This window comes from Gopherus evgoodei, chromosome 7 (genome assembly GCF_007399415.2).
Source record: "Gopherus evgoodei ecotype Sinaloan lineage chromosome 7, rGopEvg1_v1.p, whole genome shotgun sequence".
Classification (NCBI taxonomy): Eukaryota; Metazoa; Chordata; order Testudines; family Testudinidae; genus Gopherus; species Gopherus evgoodei.
In genome coordinates this window covers 17747324-17762549 of record NC_044328.1, presented here as the reverse complement: position 1 = coordinate 17762549, position 15226 = coordinate 17747324, and the positions used below count along the sequence as shown (strand labels likewise).

Below are 15226 nucleotides of genomic sequence, written 5' to 3'. Positions count from 1 at the left end.
TAAGATAGCTCTGGTACTGGTGAGGATTTTGTTTTAGGCCATTTTCTGACATTTTGAAGAAAAGAATAGTTACTCACTCGTAACTTGTTCTTTGAGATGCATGCATATGTCCATTACACTATGTGTGCACATGTGTCTTGTGCGCTAGTGTCAGTTTTCCCTAGTGATACCTACAGGGCACTGATGCCTGAGCCTTAAGCTCCTCATGCTCGAATAGGAAAGTATAAAATGTGGAACTGCCCTGCCCTTCCTTCAGTTCCTTCACATCAGACCCCATGTTGGGGAAGGAGGGTGAGTCATGTAATGGACATATGCAACACACCTCAAAGAGCAACTGAGATGTCAGTCTCTTTTCCCAAAAATGTTAAGGGCATGCCTCCCAATCCAAGAACTATTCAGAAGTTTAAACATTTAGGGGCATATGCACATTCCCAGGCTCCAGAAGATCCTGTTAATCTAGAACTTCTTAAGTTATGAAGGTATTTTCCAATGAGTTTCACTGGGTTAAATCACAAGCGTGACTTTTTCCTTTAGACTATTTTCTTACAGTCTAAATGCTAAAACGTCACTTGTGAACAAGAATAGAATTTGTATTAAAAACTCTCATTATTGATTTGAGAAGTGCTATCAAATTGCAGCATAAAGAGAATGAGTCATGTGCTCCTGGGAAGTGTGACAATTTTACAGGCAACTGGAGTTCTCTGAATACTATGCTTCTGCGGGTCTGTATTGTAGGAGTCATACCATGCCTAACAACCGTAGAACAATTCTAAAGTAGATTAACCGTGGGGTGGGATGGGGGGACAATCTCACAGATCTACTGTTCCAATGTTATTGCAGAATGCCCCACTCCATAACTTAATCTCAAGCAGTACGTCTACACTGTAATTAGACACCTGCAGCTGGCTCATGCCAGCTGACTCGGGCTCATGAGGCTCGGACTAAGGGACTGTTTAGTTGCAGTATAGACGTTAGAGCTAGGGCTCCAGCCTGACCCCGGGACCCTCCCACCTCGCAGGGTCCTAGAGCCCACGCTCCAGCCCAAGCCAGAATGCCTACACCACAATTAAACAACCCTTAGCCCAAGCTCCACAAGCCAAAGTTAACTGGCATGGAGCAGCTACAGATTTTTAATTGCAGCGCAGACATATCCCAGGACTCTAACCTAAAGTTTCGTGAAAGATTATCTTGCTTTGATTATTCGGAGGCAGAAGAGTCCAAGAATCAAAGGCAAGATGCTAGAAGGAAAAATCAAATCAATCCCTGTTGTACAACCAGAATCATATGGTCAGGATTCCTTGCTGCAGATGACATTGGCACTTGGCAGCACCTGTTTTCATAGTCAGATCAATTCATTATTTATACGAAGGGCCAGCTTGCCTTTATCTCAAGCACATCACAGAGCTTTTTCAACTCTTCCTGCACTGCATGTTGAATTTTCAAGGCTACATGCACCATCATCTACTTAATATCCTCTTCAGGCAGAAGATGTAACCAAGGCTGAGGTTCCAAAGGAGGAAGCAGATGATTGTTGAACTATAAGAAAGCTCCTTAATCATCTACTCCTCTTTCTATTTGGAAATGCCATCTCTGCAAGGGACAGATTCATTCCAGAAGAGAATGATCTGTCAACTATCTGTTTAGGATACCTGGAAAGATGGAGAATGATTGTCTCTCTATGGTCAAGGGGAATGATCTCTCAGGCATAGCAAGCACTTAATATGCTGGTTGATGTGATATTTTATTCTCAGGTACCTGAAACTAAAGTGCATCTCTGGACCCACCTCATTTTTCTACCTATACCTAATTTTGTAAAAGAAAAAAGTATACACCAGCGATAATCACTGCCTATGAATTAATGAACAACTACAAATCTACATAATAAAACTGAGATAATAGTTCTGGTGACCCTAATGCCAGTCTCTTCTCCCGAACATGTTAAGGACATGCCTCCCAATCCAAGAACTATTCAGAAGTTTAAACATTGGAAATGTGAATATGTTCCCAAGTCTCAAGAAGATCCCATTACATTCATAATTTAACAAGTTCTAGGTTATTTTCACTCACAACAATGCTGATTATCTTTCCATAAATTAAAAAAAATCTAAGATATTTATCACTTTAAAATTTACAAGTCATACTTGCCTGCTGTTCCATGACCACTCTTGCAATAGCAGCCTGGACTACGTTGGTCCGATCCAGACAGTCCATACAGTTAACACGAAAAATTCCTTCTTGTTTACAAATCACACCAGCTTGATCAACCCTTTCAAAGGTGGTAAAAAAACAGAAGAGATAAATGCTTACTGAGAGATCTTAAAATAACTATCAGTCCATGCAAATAAAATAGAAAATTTAAGTTAGAAAACATATTTCTACTAGACTAAACCATGGAATATTCATGTCAGTTTCATTCAGCATCCCAGCTACATTCCATTAGAACTGCGTGAAGTTTTTCAGATGAATAGTTTATTTGTTGAAAAATGCAGTTTCTGTCTACCTGAAGCTTCCTACAAAGTTGTCAAAAAGTTTGGGTCGGGGGAGGAACATACGAACCATTCATAAAACAAAACAGTCAGAGGAGGTGGTAGTGATAATGTGCACCTTAACTTTTAGCCCAGTAGTTAGGGCACTTGCCTAGGATGTGGGAGACCCAGACTCAATTCTCCCTTCTGCTTGATGTGGAAGTAGAAACCTGAACTTGGTTAGGTCTCTCACATTACAGGAGTGTGCCCTAACCACCAGGCTATAGTCACTCACTTTTCTCTCTAGTCCAATGGATTATTCAAGTATTTTATACATAGGTGAGAGCAAGAGATTCATCCCAGAATAACCCAGTCTACTGGCTAAGGCACTCTCTTGCAGCAGGGAAGACCCATGTTCAAATTCCTGCTCCACATCAGACAGAGGATGAACAGAACCCGTCTCCCATAAGCCAGATGAATGCCCTAACTATTTAGGTTAACAGTTAGAAGGTGAGCACCAGCATCATCATTATCACCTCCACCCATTCTAGACCTTTATTTCTTTTAATGCGAAAGAGCGCAAGTTTCATTCAACCCAAAATGTAATTCATCCATTTTTTTGATTCATCAAAACTTTTTGGAATTTTCAGATTCTGTTTGAGACAAACCAATTTTTTTCTTTCAGTTTTTCAGAACTATCAGCAACCCAAATCAGACCAGCTGACATGAGCCCCCTTTTCAGAATAGCTACCTCCCACTCCATTCCCCTTCACCCACATTTCTCCCCCATTATCCTGAACATGAAAGGCAGCCCATTCATACTAAAAATTCAATATTCTAGTACATGCATACAAATTTAATTCTTTAATTTCAATATAAAAACAATGCTAGCTTTAGAACAATCACTAACATATAGAGCAGTAATTCACAAAATTTCCTAAGTGTTGCAGAAAAACATCTCCCAGACACCAGTGACAATCTGATAGCACACTTCATTTTATCTACACACACCAATACGAAACAATGTACTGAACCATATGCAATGTAATTCACGAAAGCCACATCAACCATATATCAAAATGCATAAACATATAACCAATATACCTGGCTGAAGGTCAAGGGTTTTCATTGGCAGTTCAGGGTAAGGTTGGAGCTCTATGGGTGGGGGAAATGCATGATATTTCATACATAATTTCTTTAGGGTTGTTGCTTTTTTTTCCCCCCTCAAATTAACAACAGTGAACCTCAGTGAAGGGACAATGTTATTGGGAATTCTTTTGTTGTTAAAAGAATAGAACCATAAGTAGAATACATCACAATATTTACTCCAAGATGTTGATTTGCAAATATTCAAGACAGGAAAAGACTGCAGGGAAAAGATAATCAGTGGAGAAACTTAAGGCCATAAAAATCCATCTAAACAAAGATTGTTTAAACTGTTTTTCCCCTACTCTTTCATTCAAATGTTTCTATAAACAATTGCATACCACCTTGAGCATACTAATACCTACCAACACCACTTCATATCAAGGATGATATCATGAATGGCATCAGTTAATGTTTGAACATTTTCAAACTTCATTCCTCTGCTAAAATAAAAGAGAGAGTTCACAAAAGTAAATTAAGTTTCAACTAGAAAAATGATGCAACACCACACAAAAGTCAAGTACAGACAAATATAAACTGATATCTAGCTAAATTTGAAGCAGAATTTATTCACAGCAGTTCTCGGGCAATGTACAAAGTTTAGGAAAATCTTTTCAAATGTCAGTTGCAAATTAAACTATGTAAAATATACTCAAACAGCTACATTGTAGCCATGCCTATCTTCCCTCCAGCATCTCAAGAATTCTCTTTCGATGCGTTCACCAATAAATGAGAAAGGATTTGGGGGGCTAAAGCATGAACCAAAAGCAAAACAAAAAAGTGACAAATGATAAAATCTTTACATTTGTGTCATTTTCATCCTGAGGGTGCTCAACAAGCCTGACAGACAATATATGTAGAGATCATATTACCCATCACCAGAATGCAGCCACCTCAGTACTGAAATGCAGTAGGCAATCTGCTCCAGCAACATCATAATAGGATCTAACATCCTCCTGTGCGTCCTCTGCCCTTGCCCAGCCATGTGATCCAGAAAAGGGGACCAGAGGAGTTATTATTAATCATATTTATTATGAAGGGGCTTAAGGGCCAACCAAGAACAGGATCACATTGTGCTAGGCACTGTACAACACCGTAGACAGTTCCTGCACTGAAGAACTTACAATTTAAATGGACAATACAGACAAGGGGTGCGGGGAACTCTATAACACAAAGGCAGAGTCAACAATGTGACGGCAAAAAATAGCCCTGTTATTTCCATGATTTTGGGGGGTGGGGTGGATTAGTTCAGAGGGAATGAGCTAAATGGAAAGAAAAGGGAAGGGTAAGGGGGCACTGAAAGGAACAGGGTTAGGGGAACAGAGCAGGGAAGGATAGATTACAAGAGGCAGGTGTGGCTTGAAGTTTAGTTGAAGAAACTGTGAGAAAAGAGCAAAGGAGAATTGGAGCAAACAACCAAAACACTAATGATGCTTTTTGAAACACCAAAACTGTCCAGTAGAAAACAAACAATGGCAAGCTACGCTATGAAAAACCCAAGTTATACTACCTTTGTTTACAAAAAGCAATATTTCTCTCTCTCTGTGAAAGTCAATGCATTTCACACTCTATTAGAGAATAGTTTCCCCTCCCCTCAACAACATTTCTCTCATTTTTGCAAATACTACAAGATGACATTTTAGAAGGTTCTTCTTACCAGTGCTCATGGAAGTCAAAGGAAACATAAGTAAGGTTTGAATTGTTGTATAGTAGCACTTGTTTAAGGTAAGCATCTCCAATAATCTTCTCTCGTCCAGTCTGATCCACCAAATTAATAATAATCTGTTCAAAAATTAAATGGATTTAACAGTTTGATAATCTTAGTGAAGATACTTGCAGAATTACACTCTCTCTAGAAGGCAATGTATAAAACAAATTACAAAAACATGAAACAGTAAAAAAAAAAAAAAAAAAGATTTATATGTAATTGTGTTTAGCTTATCCAACACAAGGTTCTCTTCAGACACATTTTTCACCATTTTTGTTTTAGAACCCAAGTGATCAGGTTAACTGCTATAGTTAATCTCATCTCCAATAAAAAAAAAATGCTGATTTGACAAGCCCAATTAAAAAATTACCAAAAAGGTGGGTTTAATTACTATTTCTGGAAACTGCTGTATAATTCAGGAAAATCAAGTGCTATACCTAAAGTTCTAATTTTTTTATTGTCCTTTTAAAGTACTCAGATGGTTTATAAAGTATTTTTGAACTATTCACACTAGTTGTTAAGTTTTAGTAATAAATACACTCATAAGAGAAGTGCAAGCCTAAAACACACCTGTTTCTTGTAAATTTTCAGTTGTTCTTCAAAATGTGCACAGAAATAGGGTATAGTTTCCTTTTCACCTACAACGCAGAAGGACACTGTGAAGAACTAATCATTTCCTTTCACTTGATTCATATTTAAGGTATTAACTCATATTCAAGTTCACATTATTAGGTACCTGGGGTTAAGAAAAACCTGCATGTGCAATGCAGGTAGCATGATACATTCTACAGGATCCTAATAATGCATTATACCTTCTGAGGTAAACACTGACATGGTGGAGATCCAATTAATTGATATTCCACATTACTACTCTGCTACTTACTTACCATCATAGTGCAGAGGTGAGTATCTTAAAACGAAAACATTCTCTTTTATTCTTTGGATGCAAGCCAATCTACTCTTTCCTTTTCTTATTTACAAACCTCTTCAACCTTTCTATGCCAGCTCCATACTTCATATGAACCTCCTTCACCTCAGAAGTATCTTAAATGTTCAAATAATCTTGTAAAAGTATGTAGAGCTGGTTTAAATGTAAACATTAGAACAGGATAGCACAGAGCCTGCTAAAGAATAAAAAAGTTCACCAAGTGTCCAAGGCTGAAAGTAAACTATATTCTTAAGGATGTAATGGCATACACTAGGAGAAACTATCTGGAATACATTTAACTAATGAGGTAGGATTTTATATCTCTGACATTAAAACTGATTCCGACAGATGCTATAACCTACCTATAAATCTTCCAAATTAATTGAAATCCTCTTCAAATTTCCCACCAATTTTACTAGGAATTCAGACGCTCCGATCACCACAGTATTGAACTGCACAGCCCCATGAACCAATGCCACACACAGAGTGTCTTTAGCATTTCAAACTGTTGTGATATGATTTGGGGGGAGGGAGATTTTCCTATGTTTTTATTGCTCACTGTTTTTTCTCATCTTTAGTGCAAATTCATTTACACTTTACTTTTCTAGGATCTGGCAAAAGATCCATTTTCAGCTATTTCAAGGGTGTCAGCAAACTCTTCACAAGACATCAGAATCTGTTAGTGCTTTACAAGAACTTGAACCTGACAAGATTATGCTGGCAAAAAAACTAACCTTCACCACTCTGCTAACACAGCCAAAAGCTAAGCATTACCATAAAGATATACCTTTAATTTTTGTTTTATGGTAGCATTAAGGACAAGTCTAGACATGTCCTTAATGCTACCATAAAACAAAAATTAAAGGTAGTTAAGACTCTGGATGTAGTTTAGACTCTGGAAGTGCGAACAGCACTGTGCATCAAAATGCTATGCAGTAACTCCCCTGTGTGGATGCTGCAGCCACAAACTAAAAAGTTCCTACTTCAAATAAATGAAGTCTTGTCTGAAGAGAACTATGTTAATATGAAGTAGGAAATTTTGTTTGCATCCACAGCATTCACATGGAGGAGTTACAGTGCAACACTTTAGTGTGCACTGATATTCATGTCCCTCCAGTCCAAAGTGCAGGACAGTGCAGACATGTCCCTAGAGACCCAATTAGGATCAAGGCCCCCACTTAGCTAGATAAGAGGTTGGAAACCTATGGCACGTGTGCCAAAGGCAGCACACAAGCTGATTTACTGTGGCACACTGCTGCCGGCAAGGGGTCCCCGCCACCGGCCTGGATGGACAGAACCCCAGGCTGGCAATGGACTGAGTGGGGCCAGAGGCTGGAACCCTGCCTGGCAGGGGCTGGCATACAGAACCCCAGAACAGCAGCGGGCTGAGCTGGGCCAGCGGCCAGGACCCCAGCTAGCAGGGGCCGGCAAACAGAACCCCAGACCGACAGCAGGCTGAGCAGCTCAATCTGCTGCCGGCCTGGGGTCCCAGCCGCCGGTCCGCTCAGCCCACTGCCAGTCTGGGGTTCCATCCGCTGGACCCTGTAAATGTAAAATGTATTACTGGCATGTGAAACCTTAAATTACCGCAAATAAATAAAGACTTGGCACACCACTTCTGAAAGGCTGCCAACCTGAGCTAGATGCCGTGCAAACATAAAGGGAGGGTTGTCTTTTTCTATAAGAGAAAACACCTGAAACAAAAGAAGAAAGTCCCTCTCCTGAAGAGTTTACAGTCTGACATTAACTTTTAGCCCTAAATCAGCAACTAACTTTAAGTGCAGATTCTTCAAATTAGTCTATTATCAGAAATATGTTGGGAACTCAATTATCCTCCTGTATCTGGGAGATATGGGGACTCCTTAAGTATTGAGCTCAACTCAAGGACAGAGAAGTTATTTTAAAATTGGATCAACTCACCATCACTACTTTAAGTTAAAAAAAAAAGTGTTGATCAGAGGTTAATAGAATAACTAAATGTTTAAAGTCAATTATTTTTAAGTGATCTGGATACATTTTACAAACTCCACAGATTACCAATACATACTCTTGTCCAGTCGTGGTCGTGGGTTGTACCTGTATCCAACCTGACTCCAGAACACTGGCACAGAGCCTCGTGTTTGAATAAATGAGAGAGTATGATTATGGACATGAATCAATTGCTCTGTCTCCACGTAATTTGCCACGTTCCCATTTTTATCAACACCTCTTCGCTTATACCGCATCCCTAGAAAACAAAGAGAAAGATATTGATCAGTTTATTCAAGCAAGTTGTGTAATTTTTTAAAAATTAATCCTAAACATGGATATTGTATACACTTCTGGAAAGTGTTTTTGGTGGTAAGGAAGTAGATTATGTGAAATACAAGATAAATCAGCCGGGCTATCCCAACTGACAACACTGATGTCTGGTTCCTTTTCTGGCTCCCATCTCCCATTTTATTTTAATTCGGCAGAGATGGAACAAGGCTTTGGTTTTAGTCTTTATCCTCCCCTTCAACTATTTCCAAGGGTTGCTTTTGTCTATACAGCCTATACAACTGTACTGAAGCAGGATCTTAGTTGTACGAACAGCACTACCATTAGGACAGTACTTCCTGGACAAACCACAGTGGTAATATCACTTCAATAACATCACGTTCATTCTTCCCTTCCCCTTCTATTCCTAAACACTGCTGCAGTGAGTGTTACCTTCATATTAGCACAGGAACAAGATTAAGAGTCAAGTTCTGATTTGTGAGTGTTATGTGCTACTACTGGAGCAGCCCCATAGCAAGAGTTAACCATATGAAAAAAATAGAAATAAAAAGGTAAAGGTGAGAGGGGCAGAGGGGTCTGACAATAATCCAGATCACACTGTTTAGTTATCACAAATCTAAAAAGTAATTAATCTGTTCCAAAAGGCATCTGGCCTTGATAGAAGATTTCTACCACATGAACATGTACAAGCACAACCTGAACACTAAAAACCAAAATACTAAATTGAAAGTCAAACTACAGATCATCTTTGACTGATCAATATTCCAGTTTACAGAACAGTAATGAAGAATGCTCCATGCGCAGCTTCAAGATTTGGAATATGGGCAGAACGGTTCATTAAAAAATGAAAGCAATTAAATTTCCATCTATATATCTAGTTCTGTGCATTTTAAATATTTCTTACTGCTGTGGCTATTGTACTTTGTTTTTCCAACCAGGGTCCTCTGGCCTGATTACCAAGTACAGTAGCTTGGAAAAATTTATAATGGTTTATATCAGTATTCCAAAAGCAAGAAAGTTAGTAAGTTTGAGTAATTACACTCATATTAAGTGGGAAACTAAATGTATATAAAACATGGAAATGTAATTCCACAATATTAGAATAAGAATTAATCCCTGAAGCAGCACCGAATTTCTGAACTACAGAGCATTAGCTAAACAATACTGCATGGTGGGTGCATGGGGGTGTCAGAAGGACGTTATGTAACTAACAGTATCTAAACTTTAAACCACCACTTTTTCCTCAAAATTTCTAAGGCACTTAGAGGATGGCAAGGTCTAAAAACAAAGCTTAAATATATTTTTATGTACATATTTGGAGGAACTAATTTTACAAAACATTTGAGGTTAGTGCTTCAGTTGTTTCTCACTTATCAGTGACTTTTGGAGTGTGGTTCTGGACTGTGCGATGGAGCACTATTCGTTTTGAAGTTTTATCCTTCACATCCCTTTTAACATGGTTAATATCTTCGACACTCTGCTTACCAGCTCTGTGCCGACTTCGGCGTGAGATAAGTGCTACTAGAAATCGTGGGTGGATATCGTCTACACAAATTGGCTCCTGAAGAGGCGTCTCTGGACTGCTTTTCTCATCATCAGATGCATCATTGTAATTAACTACAAGTTCTTCAATCTGTACAAATCCCTGAATGATGGGTATAATCCAAGAGTCCACTTCTGCGTTCTGTAAATTACAAAACACATTTACATCTATACCAGTTTTAACAGTTACTTTAAACTATCTACAGAGGTTTCTGATATTATTGCTATTTCTGCAGGTGTGCTTGGTGTTACTCTGGCTTTTAGAGAAGTCTTCTCAAAACTCAGGTCCAATCCCACAAAAATTCCCAGAATGCCCTGCCTCTTCATTTTGTATGAAGACCTTTTTTGCCTTCTCTTCTGATAGTGATGGTGCTTTTATTTTAATCAGTGGAGTCAGAGGGGTTTTTTGGGGGGAAGATTGGTGAAAAATAAAACCAAAGGAGCTCCCCTGGTGCATTACAATGTAACCTAAAAATTTCATCATATTGCTTATTTTATTAATTAAAAAAAGTTACATTCTTTAAGGATTTCATTTGTGTTTCACAGACAGCATCCAAATAAATGGAAGAGATCTGTTGAGTAAATAATATCCTTCCAGACAAGAAGCAAAGAGCTTTAGAATATTCAGATTGGATTTTTTTTTTTAAACATCCACAATAAGTATCCATGTTGTAATGCTAAAAGATTAAATCATCCTTGCTAAAATGTCAGATCAGCACCGAAGTCTACTCACTTAAGAATAAGAACTCTCTCATTTATCGGTCTTTTCAGGAGGGAGAAAGCAGTTCTTTCCTTCTTTGTGGAATTCTCCTCTAGCTGCATTTTATGTTACACTGCTTTTTGTCTGGCTCAACAGAATCTCTGTTCAAGTCACTTTCAAAATAGTGCAAGTAAAGAATGTTGCTGGGATCAGGTGCACTATCATGCCACAAGAATTACACATTCCATTTATCTTTTTTAACTAGTTGCCATAAATGGAAGAAGTTCATCAGATCAAATGCATAGAGATCAAAATTAATGTCAGAGATAAATGCTACTTCTACTTTAAAGAGCCTCACATATTCATGGAAAGACAGGCCTCACACATGCAGCAATTAACCACATAGTATAAATAACCAAAATGGCCAAATCTTAAATGATGTATATATGGTTTAAGATTAGTTTCCCCTTAAATATAAATGTTAAACAGAAATAAACTTCTTATATTCTAAATGCACACATAAAACAAGAAAATGTAATAAAGATAAGAGACTATACTATGCTTGAAATTAATTATATTCTCCAAAACAGTTGTCCCTAAACTGTGGTGAATACCCCCTAGGAGGGCATGGAGGAATGTGGCGGGGAGAGGAGGGGTACAGCAGGATCCAGGCCAGCCCCCCATGGGGGGGAGGGGAGAAAAGAGACAAAGCGCCACCCAGTCCTGCTTTGCCCCCAGCCGGAACTCCACCCCACCCTGGCCCCAGCCACAACTCTGCACCCTGCTCCGCCCACACCCGCAGCTTCACTCTGCCCCCAGCTTCACCCCCAGCCCAGCTCTGTCCTCATTCCCTCTCCACTCCCAGGCCAGGGCCGCCTCAAGCCCCTTTCCCATCCCCAGTTCTGCCCCAAGCCCTGCCTTCAGCCCAAACTGCTCTGCTGAGTCAACTGTGCAGTAATGGAGGGGGGGGGGCGTGGACAGATTCCATTACTGGTAAAGGGTGGGGTGACAGGAAAAGTTTGGGCACCACAGCTCTAAAAGGAAGCCTCTACTGAAATAAGCTGTGAGTTGTGTCATAAGTCATCAAGTTTCTTATACTCCTACAAATTTTCACGTGAATTTGCCCCAAACTGTCCTCTTTTTGGCTCAAAAACAGAAGTTGTCATATTTGTCATATTTCCATTAGTTGTAAAAACTAATTTTCTAAATTTTTCACCTTGTGGACAAAACCTTTATATACACGGCTACCTTGATATAACACCACCCGATATAACATGAATTTGGATATAATGTGGTAAAGCAGTGCTCTCCGGTGGATCAAAGCAAGTTCGATATAATGCAGTAAGATTTTTTGGCTCCCAAGGACAGTGTTATATCGAGGTAGAAGTCCCTGGTCTTGCAATTCTCAATAAATGAGAAGACTCCCACAGAAAGATGGTACATTTAATGGCCAAGTTTTTTTTTTTTAAACCACAGATGACAGAAGACAAGTGTTAAACTTTGTTTTGAAGTTTCTAGTGAGCCCAGCTGTTTAGTTTTAACCTTTAAATCATTGTGATATATTACACTACGTTCATCTATGAGCTTGAAAATTTAGACAACAGTCTTAATGAAGCATTTCTAATTCATATTTATATTTAAAGAAAAAAGTTAAAGTGGGTTGTTTGCTGCTTTATAACTTACATATCAGCCATACATACTACACTAACAAAAGCTCAGGATACTTTGATACACAGTACCACTTTGTACACTGAATAGTATTACTATTACTTAGTTGTATTACTATAGCACAAAAGAGCCATCATTAAGGGCCAGGATGCCACTGTGCTAAGTATTGCACAGACATAGGCAATCTAGGCAGCCAGCCAACCAGGGAAAGAGGCACTCCTTTCCTGCCAAGATGCCTAGAAGTCCCCTACCAGGCAGGCGGCCAAGGTGCTGGGGAGCCTAGCATCTGAGCTACCAGGAAAACAGGCAGGTTTCTGTGGAAAGTTTAGTTAAAGTCAACATAATCCCACAGAATATTTCATTGCAACAAACCTGCATTTGCCTTTGGACAACTATGTTAGAAAATTTCTGACCACCTCTATGAATTGTGCTCAGCTTTAACAAATTTAAGATACTCTTTTTAGAAAACAATTACTCACATCAGTATTGATGAGATCTTGAATCATGTGTTTGTTCCAAAAGAATCTGTCATCAACCTATAGGAGAATAAAAATGGCAGTATTTTAAACAAGGTTTTTCAGAGCCTCTCAGTAAAGACACAGATGTGATCCCAAACATGAACTAACTACCCAGTAACTCCAACTGGTTATCCAACCCTTCGCTGCTCGCTCTCTCCTTTTTTTTTTTTTTTAATCCAAAACATTTTGAACAGATGTCAGACCAAGAAATGTTTCTGGCAGTTTTTAATTTTGTTTCCATTATGTAGAAACCTAATGTAGGGCCAGTTGATGTATTACACCAGCTGATGATCTGGCCTTTAAAAGTTTCAAAAATCAATACCACTAGGACTCAGAACAAATACAGAATGTTGAAAACACAGACTGGGCAGTCATCTGCTGACATATAAATACTTACTTTCCTCCACAGTGGCAAGTTAGTCTTCTCACATGAGCTTTGCTTCTGGACAGAATTTGTTAGGTCATAAGTCAGACTGTAGTAAAAGGAGTCTGAATCCATGAACATTTTGAAGAGTTCTTCTAATAATCTCCTCTCCAGTTTCTCCTTCTCCTTACTTTCTTTTATCTGCAAGACAGAAGATTATTACCACCTTTTATGGGGAGCTAAATGAAAATCAGGTAAGGACACTTGCAGACCAGCATGCACACACTAAGGAAAACAAGTTTCAGAGTAGCAGCCGTGTTAGTCTGTATCAGGAAAAAGAACGGGAGTACTTGTGGCACCTTAGAGACTAACCTCTAAGGTACCACAAGTACTCCTGTTCTTTTTAAGAAAAACAAATTTTCCTGATGAAGAGGCCCATGTAGATGTAGGCAAGATCAAATTTAATATAAAACAAAGTGGTAGTAGTAGTAGTAGAAGAAGATTCTTAGAGGTGCTGGGCACAAATGAAACTTTCCTCGTGCATCTCATGTATCGCAAAGCATTTTTTTCCCCCAAGAACAGTATCCAGAAGGTGGTGCAAGCAAGCTGGACATGAACATATTTTATAGGCCATTTGCGGAATTTTATGAAAACTATTGGCCTAACAAACTGTTTTGCTAAATTACTCAGGTTTATTCAATTTAACTGCATTCAAGATTTCAACTGACTGAATATTACCATGGAGCTTTCAATCTAGAATTGAAGACTAATAGAAGAATTTTGGTAGAGTCTTTCTCTGAGAAGACTTGCCAAGTCTTCTTTTTAACTTCAACACTATGAAGACACAACCACAGCCACTTATCAAGCAAGCAGTCACACAGTCACATGTATAGAAGTTGGGGATCTCACCTGGAATAATTTTGGTGATTTATGCTATTTTATTAGTGATTCTTCAGAAGGTGTTCAAAGACAAAACTGACAGAGAGAGAGATGCATGTGAAAGATTCTTCCTCTCATGATCATGAACAGAACAAAAATAAAGCATCTCTTGCACTTAGAAAGGCCTTGTTGCTACAGCAAAATGCTGCAGATGTTGAGGTAATATTACATTGTTGTCTGTAATAAAACCAGCAAGTTAGAAGTGACTATAGTAAATGAAAATGCCCTGTGCTCCTTGGATTTATTCAGCAGAGCTAAACTGGATTCTGAGCCAAAGTGGGAATCATTCCAAAATATTTCAGCTGAAATGTAAATTCTTAACAATGTCTATTATTGTCTTTGTAAGAGAGGAATGCTACTCCAATCTGGGTGCCTTTTTGGGCTGTGTGGCCACATGGGGGGGGACAAATTGTGCTAAAAGAACTTTCTTGAGAACATGAGGAAGCAGTTTTCAGCTGAGGTTTTTAAATCATGAAGAAACAGATGAGTTTAGGGCCACACGTGGCAACCATATTTCACTCTTACTGCAGAGTTCCCTAAGCCAGAAGTAGTAGATGGCAACCATCTCCACTTTAGCCTCTTCTGCCCACACTTCTGAGGACCAGTTGAGGTCACTCATTTTTGCTACGTTGAATTGCCACCGAAGTCCCTCTTGCTGCCTCCCATTCTCAAGAAATGTATGCATGTAAAGCTTCTTGCCAGACTATGGAAGCTCCAGGATAGGTGCAGCTCTGATATGATTTCAGGAGAGAAGACACTCACTTGTCACCTTAACAGGTAGTATACACAGGAAAAGAAAGTCAAGAAAATGACTGAAGAAACTTCTTAACCTGTAATTAGGCTTGGCAGAATTTGATGTTCATTTTATTATAATTTTGATGCTAACAAATAAAAAAGCTTAAAAATAAACATTTATCAATTTAAGTTTTCACAGTTGCTGGAAATTATCAGGGTCAGACAATTATTTAATCATAGTAGACTTAAGAAGT

At 38.8% G+C, this 15226-nt stretch overlaps 1 protein-coding gene across 1 annotated transcript in view; it reads right to left on the bottom strand.

Annotated features, from left to right (window-relative positions):
- Window positions 1–15226, bottom strand: part of INPP5F (inositol polyphosphate-5-phosphatase F) — a 94174-nt gene that overhangs the window by 16882 nt on the left and 62066 nt on the right. The window contains exons 5-12 of the mRNA XM_030569846.1: window positions 13332–13499; window positions 12896–12952; window positions 9992–10190; window positions 8295–8474; window positions 5890–5957; window positions 5269–5393; window positions 3977–4054; window positions 2146–2266 (exon numbers count right to left, since the gene is read on the bottom strand). Of these exons, the coding sequence (XP_030425706.1) occupies window positions 2146–2266; window positions 3977–4054; window positions 5269–5393; window positions 5890–5957; window positions 8295–8474; window positions 9992–10190; window positions 12896–12952; window positions 13332–13499 (996 nt within the window). The remainder of the gene's footprint in view (window positions 1–2145; window positions 2267–3976; window positions 4055–5268; window positions 5394–5889; window positions 5958–8294; window positions 8475–9991; window positions 10191–12895; window positions 12953–13331; window positions 13500–15226) is intronic.